This window comes from Mixophyes fleayi, chromosome 7 (genome assembly GCF_038048845.1).
Source record: "Mixophyes fleayi isolate aMixFle1 chromosome 7, aMixFle1.hap1, whole genome shotgun sequence".
Classification (NCBI taxonomy): Eukaryota; Metazoa; Chordata; class Amphibia; order Anura; family Limnodynastidae; genus Mixophyes; species Mixophyes fleayi.
Window position 1 is genome coordinate 24658963 of NC_134408.1, and position 26486 is coordinate 24685448.

Consider the following 26486-nt stretch of genomic DNA (forward strand, 5'->3'; position numbering starts at 1 on the left):
TGTGTGTATGTATATATGTGTATGTGTATAAATATATATGTATGTATGTATGTATACATATATATATATATATATATATATATATATATATATATATATATATATATATATATATATAAAATTATAATTTTACCACCAGACCTCGACTTTTCCATTTTTATATCCTATAGGATCTTCACATGATCTAGGTGCGATGCAGAAAATGGAATAACTATTAACACACAGCATATGTTCAGTATTCTTTGGAGAGTCCAGCGCTTAGGATTCTCCATGACAGAGGTGGAGCTATCTGGTCCCACTCGGTTACTATGTAGGACATCGGAGCTGTGGATTGTCAGTAGATTGGCTGGCTTGTCACCAGCTGTAATAGTCAGATATAGACCCCTCTGCCTATAAATAGACAGTGATACCCTAAGGTGTAAGTGTTCCTTCTCTCCTTGCTGTCGTCACACACCAGGGATGTTGTACGATGGCGCCGCTTTCTATGCTGGGCAGATGTTAAGGGCTGAGCATCTTCTCCAGATGAATAAACCTGTCTCCTCTAATACCCTCCCAGCCTGATGAGCACCATTCAGTCGCATACTCGGCACATCTGCTGTACTTAGACCTGTCCACATCAGTCTGTTTACATCCAAGTCACAAGTGTGACAGGTGTCATCAGCCTTTGGGGTTTTACCATAAACAGATCCGTCCAGCCCTTGCTGAGTGAATGCATGATAATGTGAGATTAAAGGGAATTATTCATTTTTACTTTATTTTACTATTGGGGAAACCTTTGGTTGCACATAATGTAATCTTTAAACTCTATGGGCCTGATCCATTAAGGAAAGCAAAGCAAAGTCAAAAAAAGGAGTAAATTTGCACCTTGGCAAAACCATGTTGCATTGGAGGGGAGGTAAATTTAAAATGTGAGGACAGATTTATAGTTGGGGTAGGGCATGTCCTAGATCAACTTTAAACTATCGGGGTGAAACTCTCAGGCAGTTATCAGTTACAGACACATATGAACCATAACTACAGCCTATTGTCATTGGACTTTTGAGGGATACTAACCAACTAATGAAGAAAGAGGAGTACTGTCGGGCCACAGTATATGTGGTTGTCATTGTCCACCTTTATACCACCTGATTTGGGTGTACATACGGTATTACCATTTGGACTGTACTAATTATTCGGAGACCCTTATGTGATGCTTTGGTTTATTTGTTAAGCCAGAATTATCTTTTTTTTGATGTGTGTACTATTTACAGAAATGCGGCACAGCAATGGGTGCGTGGTTTTACATTGTGTGGGTATCACATCTATGCTAATATTCTTGCATTGAAAACCATTTATCTTGTCTGATAATTGATCTATTTCTACTTAATTGTTACTCTGTATATATCCTATCTTTTTAGATTAGACACATTTTTTTCGATGCTTTCTCAATTGATTGTAATTATGTTTTATTTGATTGTGCATATATTCTGTTTGTATTAGTCACTCTATACTATGGGTGAGGACAATTTGTGCTCAAAACATGACGGCTGCGGTTGAAATTGTTAAACATGCTGCTTTGCTTAATACCCCAGAGCTTTTGTATACACTTTTTAATATGGCCATTATGACTTATGTATTTATTATTGTTGTGCTGCCTTATATTTAACTGCTGCTGAGTGGTGCTGCTTGCTGCATTATTGCTTAGATTGGTAACAGCAGCACAGAGTATTTCAGCACAGCCAACTGCCGTGTCTCCATGTGCAGGTAGTAGCTAGGTGGGCACGTGGTCGGTCTGTGCATCTAAACATGAACTGTCAAACTGATGTGGGAAGATTGTGCTGTCATAGAAAGTTCTTACATGCAACTTGCTACTAACCTCGCAGTAGTTATACCCAGCCCTCTGTGTTACCTTCCACTGGTATCTCTTACTCATAACACTGGTTTATGGGTTTTTCAAGGTGTCCATCTGTGATGTCTGATGATATAATATGTTGTGTCCTGTAGGAGGCAGAGAACACTCTGAGGCTGATGCAGAACAAGCTGAGAGAGGAGGAGAACAGACTGCAGAAGGCAGGAAGTAAGTGTTGGGTTGTGACCTGTCTATTATAACTGGTAACTGTAAAGCAAAGGTCGGGAGAAGCCGTTCTCGCCTCCCAAAGACTGGAATCATGAAAGTATATGTGAAAATCTAACCACACACAGGTTAATTCTGACACTTAGCGAAATCAACAGTTTGACCACAAGTGTCGGTGCCAAATAGTGAGTGGTTAGGGGTGACTGAGCCACTTAGTGAGATCAGAAGATGACAACACACACACAGTCCGATCGCCTTCTGCAGCTGTCTATAGACTGCGTTTACTAGCGCCTCAGTTATTATCTCTCATCGTGCCCGGTATCAATCCTTACACTGTACGATCAGGGTAATTGCCTGATATTAGCTACTTACTCTTCTAGTTCTCCTAGTTAACACTGTGTACTGACATTCTGCTTGGGAATCATTATCTTAGATCAGCTGAGGAACCCTAGTGTGTCCCCTACCACATCACTTCATTCTGCCCCACTTTACTTTATTCTATATTAGTCATATTCCCACAGTAGGAATCATGTTCTTTACCACAGAGTGTTTGTTCATTTTCAGAATCCCTTGTTCTTCAAGAGAACTCCACCAACAAATAGAACTTGTTCTTCTGGAGCAGAGGCAGAATAACATTCTCATACTCATTCACGTACCTGTCATCACCCACTAACACCACCGCCATCTTTCATTCATTCACGTACCTGTCATCACCCTCTAACACCACCGCCATCTTTCATTCATTCACAGACCTGTCATCACCCACTAACACCACCGCCATCTTTCATTCATTCACGTACCTGTCATCACCCACTAACACCACCGCCATCTTTCATTCATTCACGTACCTGTCATCACCCACTAACACCACCGCCATCTTTCATTCATTCACGTACCTGTCATCACCCACTAACACCACCGCCATCTTTCATTCATTCACGTACCTGTCATCACCCACTAACACCACCGCCATCTTTCATTAATGCACATACCTGTCATCACCCACTAACACCACCGCCATGTTTCATTCATTCACATACCTGTCATCACCCACTAACACCACCGCCATGTTTCATTCATTCACATACCTGTCATCACCCACTAACACCACCGCCATCTTTCATTCATTCACGTACCTGTCATCACCCACTAACACCACCGCCATCTTTCATTAATACACATACCTGTCATCACCCACTAACACCACCGCCATCTTTCATTCATTCACGTACCTGTCATCACCCACTAACACCACCGCCATCTTTCATTCATTCACGTACCTGTTATCACCCACTAACACCACCGCCATCTTTCATTCATTCACGTACCTGTTATCACCCACTAACACCACCGCCATCTTTCATTCATTCACATACCTGTCATTACCCACTAACACCACCGCCATCTTTCATTCATTCACGTACCTGTCATCACCCACTAACACCACCGCCATCTTTCATTCATTCACGTACCTGTCATCACCCACTAACACCACCGCCATCTTTCATTCATTCACGTACCTGTTATCACCCACTAACACCACCGCCATCTTTCATTCATTCACGTACCTGTTATCACCCACTAACACCACCGCCATCTTTCATTCATTCACATACCTGTCATTACCCACTAACACCACCGCCATCTTTCATTCATTCACGTACCTGTCATTACCCACTAACACCACCACCATCTTTCATTCATTCACATACCTGTCATTACCCACTAACACCAGCGCCATCTTTCATTCATTCACGTACCTGTCATCACCCACTAACACCACCGCCATCTTTCATTCATTCACGTACCTGTCATCACCCACTAACACCACCGCCATGTTTCATTCATTCACGTACCTGTCATCACCCACTAACACCACCGCCATCTTTCATTAATACACACACCTGTCATCACCCACTAACACCACCGCCATCTTTCATTCATTCACGTACCTGTCATCACCCACTAACACCACCGCCATCTTTCATTCATTCACATACCTGTCATTACCCACTAACACCACCGCCATCTTTCATTCATTCACATACCTGTTATTACCCACTAACACCAGCGCCATCTTTCATTCATTCACGTACCTGTCATCACCCACTAACACCACCGCCATCTTTCATTCATTCACGTACCTGTCATCACCCACTAACACCACCGCCATCTTTCATTCATTCACGTACCTGTCATCACCCACTAACACCACCGCCATCTTTCATTCATTCACGTACCTGTCATCACCCACTAACACCACCGCCATCTTTCATTCATTCACATACCCTTCAGACGCTCTTCTTTATGGAAGCCTATCAGCCCTCCTCCTGACTCCTTTGCCTCAGCTACCACCTTCACTCCCTGACTCGTTACCACCATATACATTCCCCTTCCCTTTACGATGTAAGCTCTCAGAAGCAGGGCCCTTTATGCTCATGTTATCCTACTATTACATCACCTTGGCCTGCTTCCCCATCCCTGTGTTCTTCAGCACAGGCCTACTTCACGTTGGACATCACCAACACACTCATTCAGTGTCCTGTAAATAACTTGATCTGCATTACCAAGTTATCTTTGTTTAATGTGTTTAATCAGTATGTCAGGCATTTGTATTATTTTGTTTTTCATGTATTATATATGTGTTATGGATCGTTGCTGTCTGTTTATTGTATACTACTGCAAATGTCACGTACAGCGCTGTGGACCTTCTGTGGCGCATGTAAATAAAATATAATACCTGGCATGTATTGATGTATTTTGAGTCTTTATTAAAGTGTAACCACATCCTGCCACCTCTTTCTCTCACAACACCAGACAGCAATGAAGATTCGGACAGTGAGATCCAGGAGGATGAAGGTTCTGACGACACAGAGGATGAAGAAAGGAGACCTGGAAAGCTGCATATGGGGCGCAGCATACCCACTCAAGGTATTATAAAGACTTCTAATATATAGGACAGGTCTGGCCAACCTTTGGTTCTCCAGGTGTTCTAAAACTACAAGCCCCAGCATGCTTTGCCTGAGATAACCAGCAAATAGCTGGCAAGGTATTCTGGGACTTGTAGTTTTGCAAACATCTGGAGAGCCACAGGTTGGCCAGGTCTGGTACAGGGTATGGCTGTGTTATGTAACAGCATTAAGACAGAGAAGACATAATATTGGCCTCATTAGAGTTGAACAGAAGTCCAAAATGATTGGTGCAAAATGTAAAGTTCAATGTAAGTTGGGGCCCCCTACATCTATAGAGGTAGTTGTACAAGTGCCAGCATGCCCATAAAGTAGGTGGTTGGCAGTACTTTCTAAGACCAATAGTGCCACACACTAAAGCACTATTTTATACTATTTATCTTATTACCCCAGCCTCTAGGTGGTGCTGGGGAGTTTGAAGTGAGCCCCAGTGCTATAAGCACGGGGCTGGAGTTCACTAGAATGTGTAGGCTCTGCATTTTATTTAAAATGTGCACATCCAATCTTTCTAGGGACTTCAGTCCTGTGCTGATCACACTGCGGGTCTCCCTGGTATAGTTGGCTCATCTTAGCCTGGTGCTTGTTGCAGGTTTTGCGGGGGACACAGCCCAGCCTATAAGCTCTGGTGTTTGGTTCCCCATTTCTCTGGGTTTTTTTTTTCACATTTGAATTTCCAGTCATCATTATCGATAGATAACTGGTGTATCTAGTACGCAGCCCGTCAATATACTCTTGAAGTGTATACATATATCATATACGTGCAACTCAGAATACATAGGTAAGAACACAATTTTGCAGCCTCTGTTTTGTGTGTTCGGGATACAAAACTGCCCAACTCTGAATGACTCCCTATCCGAGCATTAGGTTGCTACAGCCTGCAGGTCCCACTGTTAACACAAATGTCATTATAGATGAGTTGTTAAGTCCCTTAGTAACCGTGTATTTGTCAGGGCAAGTGCCCAGTTTTTATATCTGAAACCTATTCAGCTCTGGTAAGGGATCAAGCTGCATTGGTCCATCTGATATATACATAGTATACAGACATGTAAGTGTCCTTCTCTTTAAGATGTTGTAGACAAAGTGACCTTGAATCTCCATTGCTATACTCATGCATGCAATATATGTATCTGTGAGCTACCACGGTCTGTTTCAGGGCCACAGTAAATACATATTTATATATTTATCTTGCTGTGCAGTGACTATAAAATGTTACTGTGGATGCTAGTGTTTTCTATGTCTGTTACTGGCTGGCAGTGCCCATACTCTGGATAATGCCCGCTGCGCCCATACTCTGGATAATGCCCACTGTGGCCACTCTCTCTGACTCACTTCCAGGCACAATATAAAGACTAGTTCTTTATTGATCTGCGCTGCCTGTCATTTCTAAAAGTAAATCTATTATTATGTATAGTCGACACAGAGTCGAACCATCACTTTACATATGGGGATTTTGCAGTTTGCTATAATTTACACCATTTATATGGTTTCCTGGTGTATTATAAGAGGCCCATTTACCTGACCAATCTCCTTTATCAGATGTTACAACACAATAACTCTCCCCTTATACATTATATATTCTCGCAGTACTGTACAGTGATCTTTGTGTATGTCCCATCCAGTTCATGTTTCAGTAATGCAGACATTATAATATCTGGTACATAGAGGTATACAGGACTGGATATTTTAGGAGGCAGTATTTTATTTTACTGTATAGATAATATGGGTTTAGTCATTTTATATACTGGGAAAATCTGTTAGACACAATAAACCAATTACAAATTGTCTTATGTGGGTGTTGCTGGGCTACAAAAAAATGGAGTCCTGCATGAGTTTACTACATACTTGCCAACTCTCCCGGATTGTCCGGGAGACTCCCGCATTTTGCGAGAGTCTCCCGGACGAGTGTGGCAATCTCCCTGATAGGAAGGGGGAAAAATTTAGTTTAAACGCCGCGATTCACCCGGAATCGCGGCGTTTAGCCCCGCCCCCACTGTAAAATGACGCGATTTGCGTCATTCCGTCACGGGGGCGGGGCCAAAATGACGCGATTTCGCAGCCCCGCCCCCTGCACGCCCACGTCCCAGCCGGCATCTCCCGGAAAAAGAAAAAAAAATGTTGGCAAGTATGGTTTACTATTGTACAGTTTATTTGACTAGGTTACGTAACTTTTACCACAACGATGGGCAACAGCCCCCCACCCTCCCTCGAGCCTTTCCCTGCGTACCCCAGCTCTTTCCTGCTTTATTGTCAGATGTTTGTTATAGCTTGTAACTTAATGCCTGATGGTATGTTATTACAGATAGATGTGATTAAATATATTGTTTTACCTTATTACTGAGCATAAGCGTAATGTGCGGCCCTTTTGAAGGTTAGAGGGCCGCCCAAGCAGCCCCTGACGTGTCTCCGGTTGCCCATCACTGCTTTAACATGTCAACATCACTATTGTGATTTTTGTTACTTGTGATTTACGTCAGTTCCTAAACGATTTCTTATGTCCTTACAGGAAGGGGCGGACACATTGTGGGCACTATGATTGGAGGAGACAGTGATGAGGTAAGTGACCTTAAGGTGGTATCAGCCAGGGGGGGTAACAGTGCACCACAAGACGCATTCTTAACATCTTGGGATGTTCAAACCTAGAAGTCTTCTTCTATGTATACTAGTTGGATGTTTTATGTATGAAACAATTTGCTGATCACTGATTTTAACCTCCAAACATCAAAACAAGACGAAGGGGAGGGGGTATGTTTGGGAGGACCAATCACAGGTGTATTGTTTGCGGCTGAACCTCAGGATAATCTGCTGCATGTAGAAGCCCTCCAGGGCTCCAGCTATGAGGAGGGGGCACCAGAGGAAAATATTCACCTAGGTGTTAGTGCAGTTTTATTATCTCTTTACTATAAGCTACTGCACAACCTAGTGGCTGAACAAAGTCACTACAATTTATCATAACCTGTGTAATGATCCCTAATTGGTGTGTGTTTATGAGGAAAATGTGAGTTATTTTAATAATTCACTAGTGGAGGCCAATTATAAGGCATTGTGTCCTCGTTTGCCAATTGTTATTTACCAGCGTAAACATTAGCGCTTCCACAAAACATAAAATACCGATGCAAAAAGCATATTTCGGGGGAGAGGGGAGGGGGGGGGGGCTTTAAATGGTTTTGTGACAATGTAACATACAAAAAAATAATTTTGAGTTTCGGTGCTTTAAAATAAAACTATCCCATAGAACAAAATTCCAAAGTAGCGGTCTGTAGATAGATAGATAGATAGATAGATAGATAGATAGATATAGATATATATTCGTGACTTGCGCAAATGGACTTCTGGGATAGAAAAGTTATGAAGTAATGGCTTAATTATATTCATCATCTCTCATTGTAATCTGTCTCCTGTTCCATTTAATTTATTTTCTTCACTCTAGTCAAGATTATTAGTTAATTCTCAGCTTTCATTGCATATCCCATGTGTTGTTTTATGTTTTTTTTATTTCCTTGCTGTCATTACTTGAAGGCGGGAGCCAGTCCTGCCGTGATAAGTAGCTCGGAGGCTCTCACCGCCCAGAAGCAGGTTGGTAAATGTCCCTTATGACACCTCCCAGGACAGTGAACTTGTACCTAGTAGGACCTTGTTCTCTGTAAACAGAAATCCAGAGTGATCTCACTGATCTCTGGAGGTGCAGCGATGGTTACTGAGGAGGTTCGGACCATTGCATTCTGGGACATCTGTTTTTTAGTGGTTCACTATGTTCCCAACATCTGCTGTTCAGTTAATCACATCTTCTTTCAGGATTCATTGGACGACAGCGAGATGGATGTGGATGATGAGGAGGATGAAGATGATGATGACGAGGAGGAGGAGGAGGCGGCTATCATGAGGGTGAGAGGGCCCAGCAAAAGCTTGGGTAAACCCAGCCGACGAGCACCGCAAACAGAGTCATTTGTGGAGAGTGACAATGATTTTTAAACATGGTTCCCAAGGGAATTTTTTGTTTCCTGTCTCCTCACATTTCCATAAAAGTGGAACACGCTGCCTATAACACTTCATATTCTGTGCCCAAAACCCTCACCCACATCACTTATATGCTTCTTGCTCTCCCCCCGTTCCCAAATCACTCAGCACATTTTCCCTGTATTTATTGTCCCCAACTATCAAGCATTTTGTTTAAAGAAAATAAAAGATTAACAAATGAAAACATTTATTATAATGTTACACAATAACCTGAACACAAGAAAATAAAATTATAGAAAAATTACAGGTGAAATAATTTACTACATTGTCAGTATCAATTTTGAAGGGAAAAAGTAAAAATGTATTATTATTTTGCTGATCTCTTTACCCCAAGGATAGCGGGGCCTATCGCTATGGTGATGCTGGCCGACTGTCCTCCCCCAGAGTCTCCGGTGTCACCTACAAGTCTGTAGTTTGAGTGTTCTCAGCTCAGAATGACAGTGTCACAGTGACCCAAACCTTCTATTCTAGAATCCACAGCCGGTTGACACGTCTCATATGTTCACTGTGCAGTGTGGGGCGTCGTTCCTCAGGGTATGGGAAATCACCTTGGCTCCAGACTGACCAATGTGGTTCCCCTGCAAACTAAATAACAAAAAAACAATAAAAAGTGTTATTTTTGTTAACCAGTATCTTTAATTTCATAGGAACAATAAATACACAATGTCACCTGTGGTTGTGATAAAGAGAGAGGGGGGTTACAAATAAAAATGTCCCCCGTCAGATCTTCTTGGGCAGTGACACTATTGCGGTGCTAGAACATAACCCAACCTGCTCCTGCTGTCTACGTACCGCTGAGGCCTCCATATTGTTATGGGACTGCAGCCTGTGGATGTATGAAGCGTCTGAGTGATGTTATTCATCAAAGTGAACTGCTGCAGTCTTAATTGTTTCAGCCCACTGCATTCACAGGAGGTCCTGTACCAAGCGCAGATTCTCCTTCACTTAGTTTTGGACCCACTTGGCATTGGGAAATTGGGGCACAGTGAAAGTGTTCCTAGTAAAGTACGAGGTAGGCTCACACATGCTTCTCATTTTGCGGAGCAGTGCAGAAAGTTGATCAGTGTGGAGAGGGCACGTATTTAGGTGCACCCCTCAGCCTGGGCATAGCCAGAACTTTACTTTTTTTTTTTTTTTTTTTTTTTTTTTAAATCAGATATTTTTTTAATGAGTGTAACACACAAAAAAAAACAACCCAAAAGAAATGAAGATATATAGATAAATGTCATAGTGCCACTCCAATCTAAGCCACTGGCATGAAGTATTCCAGTGCTGGCAGCGCATATACACACAGCTTGCTAGTCGGTACCAAGCACACTAAATACCAGTTATACTCTGATTATCTGGAGACTAGGTAGTGACGCCGAGGTGGAGAAGAAGGTGGGCCGCGTGCAGCAGCTGGAGGCATATATAACTCGGCTCCTGTTACGTATAATGAAAGAGGCACCAGAACTGCTCCAGGCTCCAGTGTAGACAGATGGCAAAAATAGTTAAGTTGACCAATTAATGTCTGCCAACTGTCTATTAATTGATGTGTCATTTGTGATTCAGAGTTGTTTGGCTGATATGTAAATTTACTATTACATGATCAGATGATGTGGCTCTGAAATTTAATTACATCTCTTTTACATTAAAATGATCAATATTTTCACCGACTGTGTAAAAATATACCCACAATTTGACAACAGTCCCCCACAACTAGGTAGTCACAGGGGCCATCATCAACAATTATTTATTATTATTATTTAGCTTTCCATGGCTCATCCTATTAGTAGTGCCGCAGATCATGACATCCAGTACAAGTCCTGCTTTGTTCAGTATAGAATGTGAGCTTCTGCCAGTCATCTTATACATACTTGGTCGGGAGTTTGGATCACCACCTGGATGCGCCAACTCATGGCTGGCAGTCATCCGGCCTCGTCCTATACTTTTCCAGGTGCACTCCAAGCAAGTCATAAAAAGTTCAACACACATAATTGCCATATGAAGTAACGACCGATGTCCACTCACTCCAGGGATTATTAATGTAAGCCACAAAGGAGACTAAACTGAGCTGCATTTGAAGTGAAAAACAGAAAAGTTTGTTTTATTGAAAGGGGTGATACTAAAGTAATAGGAGGTTGGATTTTGCATAGTGCGCCTCTCCGTACTCCTAGGTTTTTACCCGAGAGGGACGATTAGGTGTACACCATCATACACACTGGGCAGAGCCACCAGTACACAATCACTGTGTCTTGCAGTGCGCCTCCGCTGTGCTCTGTAACTGGCCTCATCTGTGTGCACTTCAATTTAGATATGCTGTAGGCATTGTTAAAAACAAAAACACTTTTATTTTAATTGTAAACATGGTTTTATGAAACACTTCCCCTCCCTTACACTTCACTTTTCTCATTTGTATAATAGTTTCTGGGAGTTATTTAGGACCTAGAAAACAAACAGGTGCGATGTGCACCTAATTACATGCTGCAAGCTGTCTGCCTAATTCATACAGGGGTGCATCTCAACCCCCTGCGTGAACAGTGTCGCTGGGCATTCCGGGTCCAGATAGACGGGCACATGGCAGACAATGTACAAATACCACGCACCAGCACTTTCGAGGGGGAAAAAATTCCTTTCATTAAATTCAACATTTTTCTCCTGAAACACTCTGTCGTTCAGTCCTCGTCTTTGGCTAAATCCTGGCAGTGAGGGACCACGGCAGCTGATTTATTACACGTGACACTATGGTGCATTTCAATATTTTTATTACATTGGTTGGAATACGTTTAGAACTGTTCTCTACCATATGCACTCTACTGTCAATAGCACGCCATTTGCATCCAACAGGCAAAGGTCGAGGCCCGGTCTCCACCAATCGGCTTTAAAACTATTGTGCTGTTGCAGAGTGGAAACTGCTGACGTGGCCGTTTTGCGCTTATCTACACGTTTCCTTATCAAGTGGCAATAAATGGCTGCATGATTTTACAAGAAGCGTTTGCAGTGTGGGTGTACGTTTGTGCAGCTCTTGTGAGTAGCACGACAAAGGATACCTCTGATGCATCTCTACACATGCAATGCTATACAGGCAACTCTCAGATGTAAAAGGCTGATTTAAGGACCATCTGCAGAGCTGTCCAATTAGCTGCAATATTTTATTTTACACACAATCTTGAGTAGACTGGAGTAGTGACCCCTGCACAATAAGGTTCTGAGAGACAGATGAGAGCCAAGTGAATCTTGCTAATATCGGTGATTCCATGTAAGGGAGAGGATACCGGTATATGAAGACATACCTGAGGGAGACTAGAGAATAGTTCCCAGAAACAGCATTGGCCAAACAGATAGCGCCATCCAGACCGATGGAATTTTCTTGCAAACTGGAAAAAGAAGGGCTGTTAGCTGTGTAGCTCAATACAGTGGATGGAGGTATTGGCTGTAATCCCTTATTAATACGTTGTAGAATCCTCCTACATCCATTGCTCAGACAACCGGTACTTACTTTAGCGTCTGCAGAGTGCGGTTAACCTTCAGTGCCCCACCCAAGGCTTTGGCTCCTCGAAGGCCAATGTTGTTCCCTCGTAGACTATAGAGGGACATAAACCTGTTTGTTACTAGATTATACAATCCTGTAGTAACTCTGTATTTTACAGAATAACTTATCTGTAAATCTTGTTTTATTTAAAACTGCTGCTCTGACCAGTCTGGGGTTGGTTTACGCTATAGCAGGAGGACCCAACGCTCAGTCTTCCTGTGATCGAGGAATGGAGCCCAGGGGTGTCCCATGCTTGGGTTGTTGAGGAACTATGGTGCACTGTATATGGGAACTGTTTTTTATAGGGGCCGAGTGTGCCTGCAAATGTGCTTTTAAACAGTGGCTTTGAGGTCAGGGGAGTTGTCATTTTACTTTTTTATATGAATAATTGTAAAACATGCTTTTAGTCTATTGGTTGGTACACAGTAAGGTTAATTTACTAATGGCAAAATATATGGCTGTGCAGCGCATTTAACTTTATACAAATTAAGCTTTGTGTCAGCCTTGCACATAGACAGGAACAAGCCTACTTTTACACGCCCCCATTTTGGGAATTGTAGACCCAGCTGGGAAGATGAATACTGGCTAAGTTAAAAACTTCACAGCCTGCGTACCATAACTTTTGGGCCACATTCTTAAATAGTTACAACTTTTCCTTTTTTCAGAACAAACACTGCTACAAGATTTAAATGACACATCATTTCACATTTAACAAAGAACACTACACTACCATCCACCAAGTTAGTCCCATCAGAAGATGCTAAAAAATATTGCATTCTCAGTGTCCACTATGTTGATACACTAAACCGTGCACTTTTCATCAAAAGGACACATTAGCGGGAAGAATAAACGCATGTTTGTTTTTTTGTAGCTTTATAAATACAATGTACATTTGCAAAAAGAGCATCACAGACCTGCTCTAAATGACTTTGTAGCATATATTGTAAGGCCTCAAAATGTACATGAATTTTTATGTTCATAATAGAATAAACAGTTTCCCCAAACTCTTCTCCCCCGCAGATACTCACTCGAGAGTGTTTAGACCCTTGTTCACCTTTAGAGCCTCCGCAAGTGACTGTGCCCCAGAATGTCCAATAGCTGCTCCCTGCAGACTGTGACATCATCACTGATCAATATTCAATGCAACACACATACAAGAATGTATAACACTACAATCCTATGTGCTGACATTTACCCTAAATTGAGTTCTTATTGGCAAGACGCTGACAAATACTTCAATCGATGAACAATGTAATTAGATGACAAACTAGCAATGTCTTCAGAGCAGAAATACTGTATTTAATATTAGGACTTAAATTGTATGACACAGTTATCAATTACTGGACATGTGTTGGTTCCAAGTGATGTTTTGATTTGTGTATTTTATATAGTGATTGTCAAATGGCAATGTTGAAGAATGGTTGGTTAAGTGAGCTGCAACTGGGCAATTATATTGTCCGATTTGTAGATTTTAGTTTTTAATCCTACTGTCAACAACCTGGAAATGAATGGTAAAAAAAAATCTCATATAAATACAATGCCACATAAAAAAACCTCTACCTACCTATACCTTAATTTATACCAGCATTCCACAGTGTCAGTGTTTGGTGATTATTCTCTTTATACCTGCTCATCTCACCTCACCCTCCCCCCACGCCCGCTCATCTCGCCATTCCCCCACGCCCCCCCATCTTACCATTCCCCCACACTCCCGCTCTCATCTCGCCACTTCCCCACCCCATGCCTGCTCATCTCACCATTCTCCCACCCCATGTCCGCTCATCTCACCATTCCCTTCCCCCACACCCACTCATCTCATCATCTCACCATTCCCCCACACCCACTCATCTCACCGTTACAACATTCCCCCTCACCCGCTCATCTCACCATTCCCCCACCCCATGTCCACTCATCTCACCATTCCCCCACCCCATGTCCGCTCATCTCACCATTCCCTTCACCCACTCATCTCATCATCTCACCTTTCCCCCACACCCACTCATCTCACCGTTACAACATTCCCCCTCACCCGCTCATCTCACCATTCCCCCACACCCGCTCATCTCACCATTCCCCCACGTCCGCTCATCTCACCATATCTTTCTTCTGATCCAAACGTTTGGCATCACCCTTTTTCAAGACTGCTCTGTTCATCTCACCCTTCCCCACACCCCCTCATTTCACCTCCGCTTTCTCCACATCTGATCATTTCACATAATCCTTCTTTAAAACTGTTCACTGCTATCCTTTGTACTCCTATTCAGTATGGTCTTCTCAAGCTTCCACTTCCCTCTTTTTCCCCTTTTATTCCAGTGCTCTTAAGTCCCATACAAAGGGGGGAATTGGGGCCACTACTGTTGACTGTTGGTGGTTGTTATCTTGTAGTGTTGATCTGGGCTATAGTATGTTCCCTATCTTCCTGTGGACTCAGTGGCGCACGCAGGGGGGGTTTCTGAGTCTCTAGAAACCCCCCCTGCGCTAACTAAGTGGCCACTGTCCTATACAGCAGCCGCGGCGCTGTATTGTATACAGCACCGCCGCAGACGCTTAGACAGCGCCGCGGCTGCTGTATAGGACAGCGCTGGCGAAACTATCTCAATTAATTTTTTTTTTTATTATTTTTTTTTTTGGGTCGGCGGGGAGAAACCCCCCCCCCTCCGACAATCCTCTGTGCGCCCCTGGGACTCCCCACTGAGATAGGTGCCATGAAGGATTACGTAGATCAGATCTAATAGGGATATTGTGTTGGGGTAACTTAATGTACTCACTGACCAATAAGCTATATCCCAACCTCTTAGTGGCAAACCTCCTTGTCAGCATCAGTTGGCCATAGCCAACCTAAGTCAAGAAATCAATGACTATTTTGGGATCGGTTAAGTTTGTGGCACAGGGAGGTTTAATACAGGGATCCGTTATGCACACTGTAACATAGCATTTTACGTATGGTTACACTCTCTCATGCTCATTATACCATGTCCTCCCTACTTGCTGATTTTACCTTCTCCTTGCTTACACATTAGTTCATAAATATTCATGCTGAGTCATTACTTGCAGGACTTACTAGAGAGCGGCGAGAGTAGAGTTCTCCTGCAGGGCATTAGATAACGCAGACACACCCTCATCGCCGATGGCATTTTCCTGCAAGCTAAAATTCACAGCATTTACACATTAATGTCAACTAAAACCTGCATCACTTGTTGCTTCATATACATACATGTCTGTACACAGAGCACTACATCATTGCTTTGTTACAGTGTGCTTGACAACCTTAAGTTCAGTGCACACTTACTCTAAGCAACGTAGACACTGGTTTACTCTCAGGGCACTTGCAAGCGAGCGCGCTGACCCCACAAGCAGCAAATTCCACTGGAGACTGGAAGAGAGATGGGAAGGAGAAGGTGTTAATGGTTAGCATTAAGAGCTTGGTATATTTGTCACACACTGGGATATAGCAGTGTATATGGAAGTGATAGGAATCTGACAAACAAATGTACAAGGTCATCATTCATCAAGACTTCTTGTCTGTCAACCTTACCTCTGTGTCACACCCAGAAATGTATTTTTTTGTAAATATGTTACCTTTATTGTTCTCTACAAAGTTACAGAAAACAGGGATAATCTTTCTCCTGTAATTGCCTAATAAGTGTATCAATTTGGATAGAATAAGATTGGCATCAGATCAGAAATTGAAAAGGGGATTGTTTTATTAAGACATGATACACTTATTTTGGTGGTTTTGCCAACATTGTCTATATTTGAGTATTCAACTGTTAATACTGCCTTTAAAACAGAATGAAGAAAAATTGCATTAAAAAAATTTGAAAAGGAGGAAATAAATGTCAAATTGTAAATAAAAAAAGCATTTTGTGACAACATCTGGCTAATATATAATTTGGGCTCAACTATATATGATGTACATACTTAAAAACAAGGTCTCTCTCAATGTTTCTTTCGTTATCTTTAAATCGGAGAAAATATTCAAGTATGCTTTTATTTTAATGTAGGAACTTACTGTAGAGACACCAGGCTCCGGTTCTCTCTCAATGCTCTAGAAAGAGCCTCTACCCCCTCATCATGCAGCAGATTTGCAGTCAGGCTGTAGGTATGGGGTACAGATACAGCATTTTATTTGTATGCTGTCAAAGATCAGATACATAGCCATAAAATAAAATGCAAGCATTAGACAGACGCAAGGTTGGACCACTTCATTACAGGACCTCACTTACTCCAAGTGTGCCAGAGTGGTGTATTTCTGTAGCGACTGTGCCAGAGCCTGGGCGCCCTCAATGCTGATAGAATTCTCTCGCAAGCTGGTGAACGGGGAACAAAACACAAGTGTGTGAGAAACCAGAAAAAGGAGTGCAGCACCGAGAAGGAGCACCTACTGTGGTCTACCAACTATCATATGGCTGACATCTCTGCTATAATGAGCAGTGTTTGTCCTAAAAAATAGGTTGGTGTTCACAATAAAGAGCTGCAATTCTAGCTATGTGGTGTACGAGGCAAGATGCCATAAATGGATACATTTCCAGGTATTTACATTTGGGAGTAGATTATCAAAACCTAAAAAAGGAAAAGTATTTTTGTAGCCCATAGCAACCAATCCGATACTGGCTATCAATTATCTAGTACATTCTAGAAAGCAATAGCTGGAATCTGGTTGCTATGGGCAACATCTCCACTGTTCCATTTTAGAATGTTTGATAAATGTACTTGATATCAGAACCATTATTGAAAATGGAACAAAGCAACACAATACCTTCAGAATTTCACTGCAGTGTATTGATTGGACGCCCTTCTGGGTAAATTATACCTCACTTCTTATTCTCTTTAAAGATTAAGACAATTCATACATTCATTGGTAAAATAACAGAGAACAGCCGCCCTCTTATGGAATAGTTTGTGCTATAACCAAAATGGTGAAGACAAATCACAAGAAAAAAAGGGGGACAAAGAAAAGACGCCGTTTTCTGACTATTACAAAACACCAACCAATTTGTAATTAAAACATGAAATTAATGTAAGTAAACATCAATAACACATAACCATTGCATTTCCACAACATATAAAATACTCATCCACTGCAATTTATCAGATAACATGGATAAAACATAATAACAAAAATCAAACAAGTTATTTCTAGGATGACTATTTATTTAATCCTGGGGGTGCACTCCCCAGACAGTCAATATTAGTGCACTCCCAGGATTGAATAAATAGTCATCCTAGAAATAACTTACAAGCACTTCAAGAGGTGGATTTTTGTTGTTCTGTTTTATTCATGTTATCTGATAAATTGCAGTGGATGATTATTGATAATGAAATGCAACAAAAAATTACCAAGAAAACAATAAGGTGGAGAACTGCTTTAATATATAACTGAAATCGTTCTAACCCTCACCCTGTGCGCACATCTCTGATGCACGCATATCTGTTCTGGAAATAACTCTCCCAATGTACCTGAGTTCCAAGTTCTACAGATAGTCACATCACAGTCATAATTGACCAAAGCCGACTTACTGATGGAAGTGATATCAAACAATGGAAGCCACCAGAGAAAGCTCTCCAGACCTGGGCAGCTCTAGATGGGAGGGCAGGCATAGAACATTACTACTTCATGTGATACAGCTTTCTCAGTGTATTCTCCAAGGAACTGGGCTTTTATAGATATGGTTCAATACAATACTTAAATTAAGGTGATTATCATCTTAAAACACATTTACAGGATTCGAAAAAAGTTAAAAGACTCACTTAAGGCGTTTCAGGCTGTGATTCTGGCTCAAGCCGTAGGTCAAGGATTTCAGGCCATGATTGCTGATGGAATTACTCTGTAGACTAAACAAATTATTTCAGTAAAAATAAAACGTCTAAGAAATTACTGGAGGCCTACAGGAAAGAGATCCATTAAACAAGACTCAGTAGGTGATGCAAACTAGTCAAAATGGCAACAATAGAATTCCCTGAAGGATTGTTGGTGTTTATGAAACAAGGCAGCTGATAAAGTCCAAAGTATAATAAGCTCTGCAAGATCTTTCAGGGGCTAAATGAAACATGGATATCTGTATATGAAGCATTGCAGATATCCCTCCAGGATAGTACACTAATCATTTCACATTATTAGTAATGGCGGCATTCATTGTAGATAAAGGGTGATGGTGATGGAGATCTGGATGCTGCAATACCTGCAGAGATCATCATTACTAAAATAACACCTGATGAAAGTTACTATTAATCACAAGTCCTGCAAAAAGTCACTAGGCATCACACAACCTGAAGATACTTGTTACTCACATTTTCAGGTGGTTGCTACTCATTATAAATAATCCTGTATACAGTCACTACTCAATTCATGCAGATACTCAGTGCACAAACTAAAAAAAATCTGCAGACTCACTACAATACCTGCGTATAGTCGCTACTCCACCAAATAAGACTTAGGGGTATATTTACTAAACTGCGGGTTTGAAAACGTAGAGATGTTGCCTATAGCAACCAATCAGATTCTAGCTGTCATTTTGTAGAATGTACAAAATAAATGATAACTAGAATCTGCTATAGGCAATATCTCCACTTTTTCAAACCCACAGTGTAGTAAATATATCCTTTACAGATACTCACTACTCATCATAACAACTCCTGCATTACTCAGCCCTACAAAATCATTGGATATTCACGACTCATCAAAACATGACCTGTAGATACTCAGCAATCATCACAACAAGACTTCAGAAGACCTAATACACACTTCATAAAAATAAGACCTGCAGATACGCATTCCAAGAAGGCCTAAAGACTATGATCTGCAACATCATATATTTATATAGCGCCATTAATTCCGGAGCACTGTGCAAAGAACTCACATCAGTCCCTGCCCCTTTGGAGCTTACATTCTAAATCCCCTAATATACATACACACACACAGACAGAGAGAGACTAAGGACAATTTAGTAGCAGCCAATGAATCTACTAGTATGTTTTTGGAGTGTCGGAGGAAACCGGAGCACCCAAAGGAAACCCACGCAAACATGGTTAGAACATACAAAGTCCCCACAGATAAGGCCATGGTCAGGAATTGAACTCATGACCCCAGTGCTATGAGGCAGGAGTGCTAACCACTAAGCCACCATGCTGCCCATGTACTTCTTACAAAACCAGCATATATTGCTAATCAACACATGACATACAGCTAATTACTACTACAGCTAGTCACTATTCAACCCAACAAGACCTAAAAATACTGCTAATCAGGACACATGCAGTGAGGGAATACAACACAGTCTTAAATAGTCATACACCAGATTGTAGATTGTCATTACCTACAACTTGCAGATCTGTACCCTGTTACATTCTGACTGTAATGAGGGAAATGGTGGCCCTGCTGCTCAACTTACCACTGACAAAACCAGTACACTTAATTCTTTAAGCTCTAAACGGAACCTTGGAACTGAGCTACAATTCTGCAGAATAAAATTAACTTGCTCCCACACTCTGAAGAAAAAAACTTTCCAAAGATCTTAGGAAAGACCTGCCAAGCATCTCCTCATATTCCCACACAGCTGCAGAATTATTCATCTCTCTATCTTCTCAGAATGTAACTTACTCGAGGGTGCTTAAGCTTGAGTTTGTGGTGAGAGCTTCAGCTAAGGCTGCGGCTCCGAGGTCCCCCAGGGTGTTGCTTGATAACCTGCAGCACAACAGAAAGGACGTCAAAACATGAGGAGATGGATCAGTACAAATAACAGTAACATTTATATAGAAAGAGTCAGGACCATAGACAGGTATTTGAATGAGCAGATGACAGGAGCCCTCTGATGCTGCAGCCTGGACACTCGTACCCGCAGATAGATATAAATGTAGACCTTACCACAGCTCCTGTAGCACCTGGTTCTCCTTCAGACTGGCTGCTAAGCTCTTTGCTCCCTCTACCCCAATGTTGTTCTTCTTGATGCTGTCAGGTGACAAAACAAAGTCTTATTTTAGCCAACAAGGATCAGGGTTATAAACTTGGGGATAAGGATGGTTCCCCAAAGTACGACTAAGATGCCAAATAAACAAAAAACAGCAAAAAGCTACTAATAGATAAAAAATAGGTTAAATAATGATATACAGTTTGAACATTAAAGAAATTATCCGAGTCCATTTGGCTGAGGATACAAGTAACAGCTGAGTGATATGTCGGAGGTGCTGAGACCTGATGTTAAATTACTGGTAGAATATATTTTATACAGATAAGACGTGGTGGAGATGAGGGGGTAAATGTATCAAGCTGAGAGTTTTTCGGCGGGTTTGAAAAGTGAGATGTTGCCTATAGCAACCAATCAGATTCTAGCTGTCATTTTGTAGAATGTACTAAATAAATGATAGCTAGAATCTGATTGGTTTTTCAAACCCGCCGGAAAACTCTCAGCTTGATTCATTTACCCCGAGGTGTGGCATGTAGCTACATGGTAAAGGGATATAGGAATGGGATTTCTAGATGCCCTATTTGGTCTAAGAAAATTTCTACAGCTATTGAGATCCCAATACTGCTTTTTCTGACCCCTTGACCTTGCTAAAACTCTGTTCCTGCCAAGGGGGAAATTGTTGCACCAGCAACTACCTGATGACTAAATGAGTCCTTACAGAAGGAGACTGTAGCATTGTTGCTGAAACTGTACATCCCCACCGCTTCAGTGTCATACTATCCTGCGGACCTTGGAGCCTTACAGTCCTCACCATGTCATATTTACTGTATGTCATAATAATAATAATATTAATTTGGGACTAATATTAACTTTCAAAGCCTAGTGAATTAGAAAAGGTGGTAAGAATTGCACTTAACATGCCGAAAAATAGGAATTGTACTGTGCATTTGGTCACTACAGACAAATAGGGATATATGCATTGAGAAAAATGTCACGGACAAATGTTTAAAACCTTGGCCTGTCCCTATTAAAACAAAATTAGTTGACAACAATGTAATAGTAATGCAGAGATTTACCTGACCTCTGCTAATATTAGGATGTCAAATATATTTTCAAGCCACATTGCTATATAGTGATGTAGCCAAAGGCATGGGCTAAACTGTGGAAAGCGTTAACAGGATACAAGCAACTTCTACACAGACTTAAAAGGTGTTGTACAGGACAGATTCTAATACATATAGGTCAGTGCACATAGTACTGAGAATAGATAGACAAGGAGATACTTTCTGGGAGTCTCAGGGGATGGCTGAAACTGTGAAGTTTTATATTTTGGTTCCCACTTAGTGCTCTCATGATCGCACATTTTAACCAGCTGCTCAACACGCTAAATGGAATATTACATATTACCCATGTGATATTTATGCTAACCAATAGAGGTATCTTCATGCACTGTATATGTAACACTTATTTATGGCTACATGTTAATGAAGGGATTTCATAAGGTGAAAAGAATATAAAAGACATTAAGGTCAATGTGATTTAGGCCACTTCTTGGCCCGTTTGGATCTTTGAGCCTTTGTAGCCGTTTCACCAGGTTTCTACCGAGGGCGCCGAGTTGGGTGTCACCAGGGAACAGAAGCTGCATGATGTGGACCATACATTTTTTAATTTTTTTTAAACCAAATGTTTATTAACGGTCACATAAGGTATACAATACAATACAGAGACATCTCATATCGTACAGGATATAATCAGTATATCAGATTCTTTTAAATGATAAACAAGAAAGACCGGTATATTTTTATATTTTAAAGGAAGGATAAGAAGAGAAAGGAAAGAGAGGAGTAGAGAGAGAGAGAAAAATGATACAGAGATAGGTAGAGAGGAGTAGTGATGTGGCAGAAGTCACCCCGAGATTGGATGCAACGAGAAAAGAAAGGGGAAGGGTTGGGAATGGGAGGGGGATATGACTAAATGAAGGGGGAGCTGTATTGGAAGAAAGACATCCAGGGGTTCCAGACTTTGGTAAAGGATTTGGCGGAGTTCCGTATAATGCTAGTCATATACTCCATCCGGTGGGTTTGCCATATCCTATTAATCACAGCGGTAAGTGAAGGGGGGAAGCCTGTTTCCATTCAATGGCAATTTGACATGTGGCCGCAGAAATTATGTGGCGAGCATGTTTATTTTGGTGTCTAGTGGCCATGGGAAACCCGAGGGGTAAAAGGAAGAATTTTGGCTCGAGGGGTAAGGGGGTTTGGATTACCGTTTCTATCAGAGATTTAACTTCCCGCCAGAAGGGGATCAGTTTCGGACAATCCCACCATATGTGTAGGAATGAGCCTGCGCCAGAGCATAAACGCCAACATCTGTCAGAGGAATCAGGCAGTATCTTTTGAAGACGTGTAGGTACATAGTACCAGTGGACCATACATTTTATTAAGCATTCAATCTGATTTGCTTCTTGTATTCTAGAACTGTTCTTTATAATAATAAACCAGATATAAAACTGCCAAGACTTGTTGTTGGAGTGCTGAAAACCTTTAAAAGAACCTTGAACATGTGGAGATATTATTTATACTATGACAAGTGCCCAAAGCAGTCTTTATCTGTTGTGGTTTGTCAAGGGACTAACATGTAAGTGGTAGAGTTGTTACAGATACTCACTTCAGGGCCTTCAGCTTGCGATTCAGCAATAGAGACTGAGCCAGAAATTGTGCCCCCTCCGATTTAATATGATTGTTCTGTAAACTGCAAGAGAGACAGTGACAAGGGACATTGGAGAGACATTTAATTACACTTAATGTAGGAAATCCCACAAAGTACTTTAAAGTATGTCAGAAACCGCTGATCTCCGGGGATTTTCATGCACAAAAGTCTCTATAGTTTGCAGACCAATTATCCAGTGAGTGGTGGTGTTGTGGGCGATAATGCCTTGTTAATGAGAGAGGTCAGAGGACTATGGACAGACTGGTTTATACTGACAGGAAGATGACCGTTACTTAAATAACCGTGAGTTACAGCAGCAGTATGCAGAAAAGCATCTCTGAATGCAGCACGTTGAACCTTGAAGTGGACGGGCTGCAGCAACAGAAGAACACACCAGGCTCCTCTCCTGTCATCTAAGACAGGACACTGAGGCTACAGTGAGCACAGGCTCAACGAAACTGGAAAGATGAAGGAAAAATGCTGCCTGGTCTGATGAACCTGGATTTCTGCTGCAATATGCAGTTGGATGGTTGAGAATTTTGAGCAAACATCATGGATCCATTCTGCCTTGTGTCAACGGTGCAGGCTGGTGATGGTGGTTATGATGTGGGGAATGTTTTCTTGGCGCACATTAGGCCCTTAATACCACTTGAGCACAGCCTACCTGTGTATTGTTACTGACCATGTGTAACTCACTAGAAGCTTTATGGCAAAAATAAATCTCAATAAATACTTGTTTGCACATGTATATTGCAAACCTTATTAGTTTACAGTGTGCTGCCTATGTCTGTAGATGGAGTTCAACATTAAGAGAATATACTATCTAACAGATTCTATGTCCGGTCCAATTGTTACACTCCTCCATTCCACCAGTCATGTCAGCTGAGTCAGTCTAAGTGATTTAATGCAGACTGCCAGACAACATGAGCAGATGCACTGGGCTCACTGATCTGATGTACAGAAGACGATCTGATTGGCTGCTGTTTGCCCTTCTTATTTCCATAAATCTTCATAGGCAGCTGATGGCTGACAACACAGTACGGACAAGTAACTGAGGAAGTTTGGTCTACGAGTGTGTGACTCCACTTACTTCAGGCTCAACAGGACGCGATTGTTCTTCAGCGCCTCTGCCAAGGCCCTGGCACCGCTGGGTCCAATGGTGTTTCCATGGAGGCTGTGGCACATAATACAAGGAGTTAATGACGTGTTTATGAACAGTAATATCTTACTGGTCCCTTCAGATCACTCACTCGAGAGCGGAGAGCGTGCGGTTCACCATCAGGGCTCTTCCCAACACCTTCACACCACGGTTACTCAGCTGGTTCTCTGCAAGGCTGAAACAAAGCATATCGATAACGGGCTGCTTAGTCCTGACTTACATACTTAGTGCTCCTCATATAAAAATATAGTTCTCTTATATAATCTTCCAAATAATAATTTTGATTGGCTTTCTTGGATTATTTTCTTTATTGCTTCTCTCATCAATAGACTGAATATCTAAGTAGTGTGTTCTAAATCTACAAGTTTCTATATTTTCAGAGGTAGGACCAATGCTAACTAGGCATTTGCATGGTTCAACCTATAGTAAACATTTGCAACTATCAAGTAAGTTGAATTAACACTAATATGTACTGCTCAACCAAACTTACAAAGTCCGTCCGTATTAGTAGTATCCAATCAACCCAAAAATGCCTCCCAGTATTGGCATTGGTCAGCAAATCCTAAATGTCTTCTCATAATACCACTGTATAGAATACATTAACATGTATCCTGGGACTGTCCAACCAATCCTAAAATTGCCCTCAGTGCTCCTACAATATTAGGTTTCCTCACCAAGCTTTGGTGCGTTGCCTTCCACAAGCCTAGTAATGGGACAACCTAACCACACTTAACATGTCACGAGATGCTAGGACTTTCAACCAAGTACATAACTATAACCAGAACAGCCAATGTGACCCCTATGTGGCTCCAGAGCAGAGGGAGCCAGGAGCACCAGAATATATGTATACATCAGGCAACAGTCACCGATTGGTAGATTAGTAATTAGCACATTGCAAAGTTGCATATTGCTTTTGGATTATGTCTGTGGTGAATAAGTTTATCTTAAATATCATTAACTATTTAGCACCAACATAGTATGATGTTCTATAGAAACAGGGAAATCCCTCTAAGCAGGAGTCCTGATTTTAAACGGCCCCCAATGGTAGCATTTACCTTTAAAATATGGGATCATAATGGCCGTAGATTTGCTCTTATACCAGCTACTCCCATCCTCATTCCAGTCTAAGACAACATAGCCTTATCACCTGTCCTTGACCACAGTTCCTTTTCTACACATATGAGGCAGGACGTGTTGCTCCTTGTGGATATCGCTCCCCTCATTTGCAGAGGTCAAAGACGGATTCAGGACTGTTCCAATATTTTCAATAACATGCATGCCCCTCCACAGCGTGGAATCCTTATCTTGGTTACGGGCCTCAGATAGGGGCTTGCTCTCCATACTACTCCTACTCTATGCTGGAACGCAGCCTAAGGATACCCATGAGCTTCCTGGGAGCATGACATGTGGGAGACCCTGGACCCGAAGATAAGGACACAGATTAGAGCTACTGGAACATCATCTTCCACAAGCACATTAGAGAAAATGCCATTAAAGTGTATTTATGATGGCCTTGAGTATAAACAATTTTCTCTCCCGACTCAATGAATTTCTGTTGGAGGCATTGCTGCAACCTGACCAACATCTAGAAGGCATGATTGAAAGTAATTCCGATGTGGAAAGGGGTTCACTGATTCATATTTAACAGACTGGTGTTCCCAACATGCATCAACGCTCCAGTTAAATTCTCGGCCATCTGCCCTCCTGCCTTGGGTACCACAGCCTCTAAACTTTGGTCTGGAAACCAGGTCACTCGGATCTCCCATGTACACCACCCTCCTACGACTTCACTTCTTTCCCAGCAGACCACAATTATTATTTCTTATAGCTTGTCTCCCGTCCTTTAAATGTCACCTGCTTGATCTTATCTATCATCTCTCCAAGATCAGTGGCGAACATGGGATTGGGACAACATGTTGCTATAAACTTTCATTTATGACTGGTATTAAGAACTGATTGTGATGTAGTGTTACGTTTGCCATTGATTATTCTGTTCCCTTACCCCCCTCCCCCCCATCCTTTTTGCATTCTGTACCCAGATACCCCATAAATATTTTCTGATAACTCCATAAAATCATCTTACTGTAAGACCCCATAAAAATAGTTCCTAGTACAAGAGCAGTTTGTAGAAATGGTAATTACATAGGTATATATAATATATACATAG

General features: G+C 41.7%; 2 protein-coding genes across 3 annotated transcripts in view; one reads left to right on the forward strand and one right to left on the reverse strand.

Annotated features, from left to right (window-relative positions):
• The window catches only part of CLUAP1 (clusterin associated protein 1), a 56005-nt gene extending 46709 nt beyond the window's left edge, over window positions 1-9296 (forward strand). The window contains exons 9-13 of one of the 2 annotated variants that reach the window (XM_075179408.1): window positions 1984-2056; window positions 4871-4984; window positions 7526-7575; window positions 8539-8595; window positions 8815-9296. In XM_075179408.1, the coding sequence (XP_075035509.1) occupies window positions 1984-2056; window positions 4871-4984; window positions 7526-7575; window positions 8539-8595; window positions 8815-8991 (471 nt within the window). In that variant the 3' untranslated portion in view covers window positions 8992-9296. The remainder of the gene's footprint in view (window positions 1-1983; window positions 2057-4870; window positions 4985-7525; window positions 7576-8538; window positions 8596-8814) is intronic. The other variant, XM_075179409.1, reaches the window with a different exon arrangement.
• Window positions 9134-26486, reverse strand: part of NLRC3 (NLR family CARD domain containing 3) — a 37206-nt gene continuing 19853 nt past the window's right edge. The window contains exons 6-19 of the mRNA XM_075179406.1: window positions 24411-24494; window positions 24251-24334; window positions 23119-23202; window positions 20412-20495; window positions 20148-20231; window positions 18299-18382; window positions 16774-16857; window positions 16560-16643; window positions 15837-15920; window positions 15609-15692; window positions 13576-13659; window positions 12515-12598; window positions 12309-12392; window positions 9134-9621 (exon numbers count right to left, since the gene is read on the reverse strand). Coding sequence (XP_075035507.1) covers window positions 9531-9621; window positions 12309-12392; window positions 12515-12598; window positions 13576-13659; window positions 15609-15692; window positions 15837-15920; window positions 16560-16643; window positions 16774-16857; window positions 18299-18382; window positions 20148-20231; window positions 20412-20495; window positions 23119-23202; window positions 24251-24334; window positions 24411-24494 — 1183 coding nt within the window. The 3' untranslated portion in view covers window positions 9134-9530. The remainder of the gene's footprint in view (window positions 9622-12308; window positions 12393-12514; window positions 12599-13575; window positions 13660-15608; window positions 15693-15836; window positions 15921-16559; window positions 16644-16773; window positions 16858-18298; window positions 18383-20147; window positions 20232-20411; window positions 20496-23118; window positions 23203-24250; window positions 24335-24410; window positions 24495-26486) is intronic.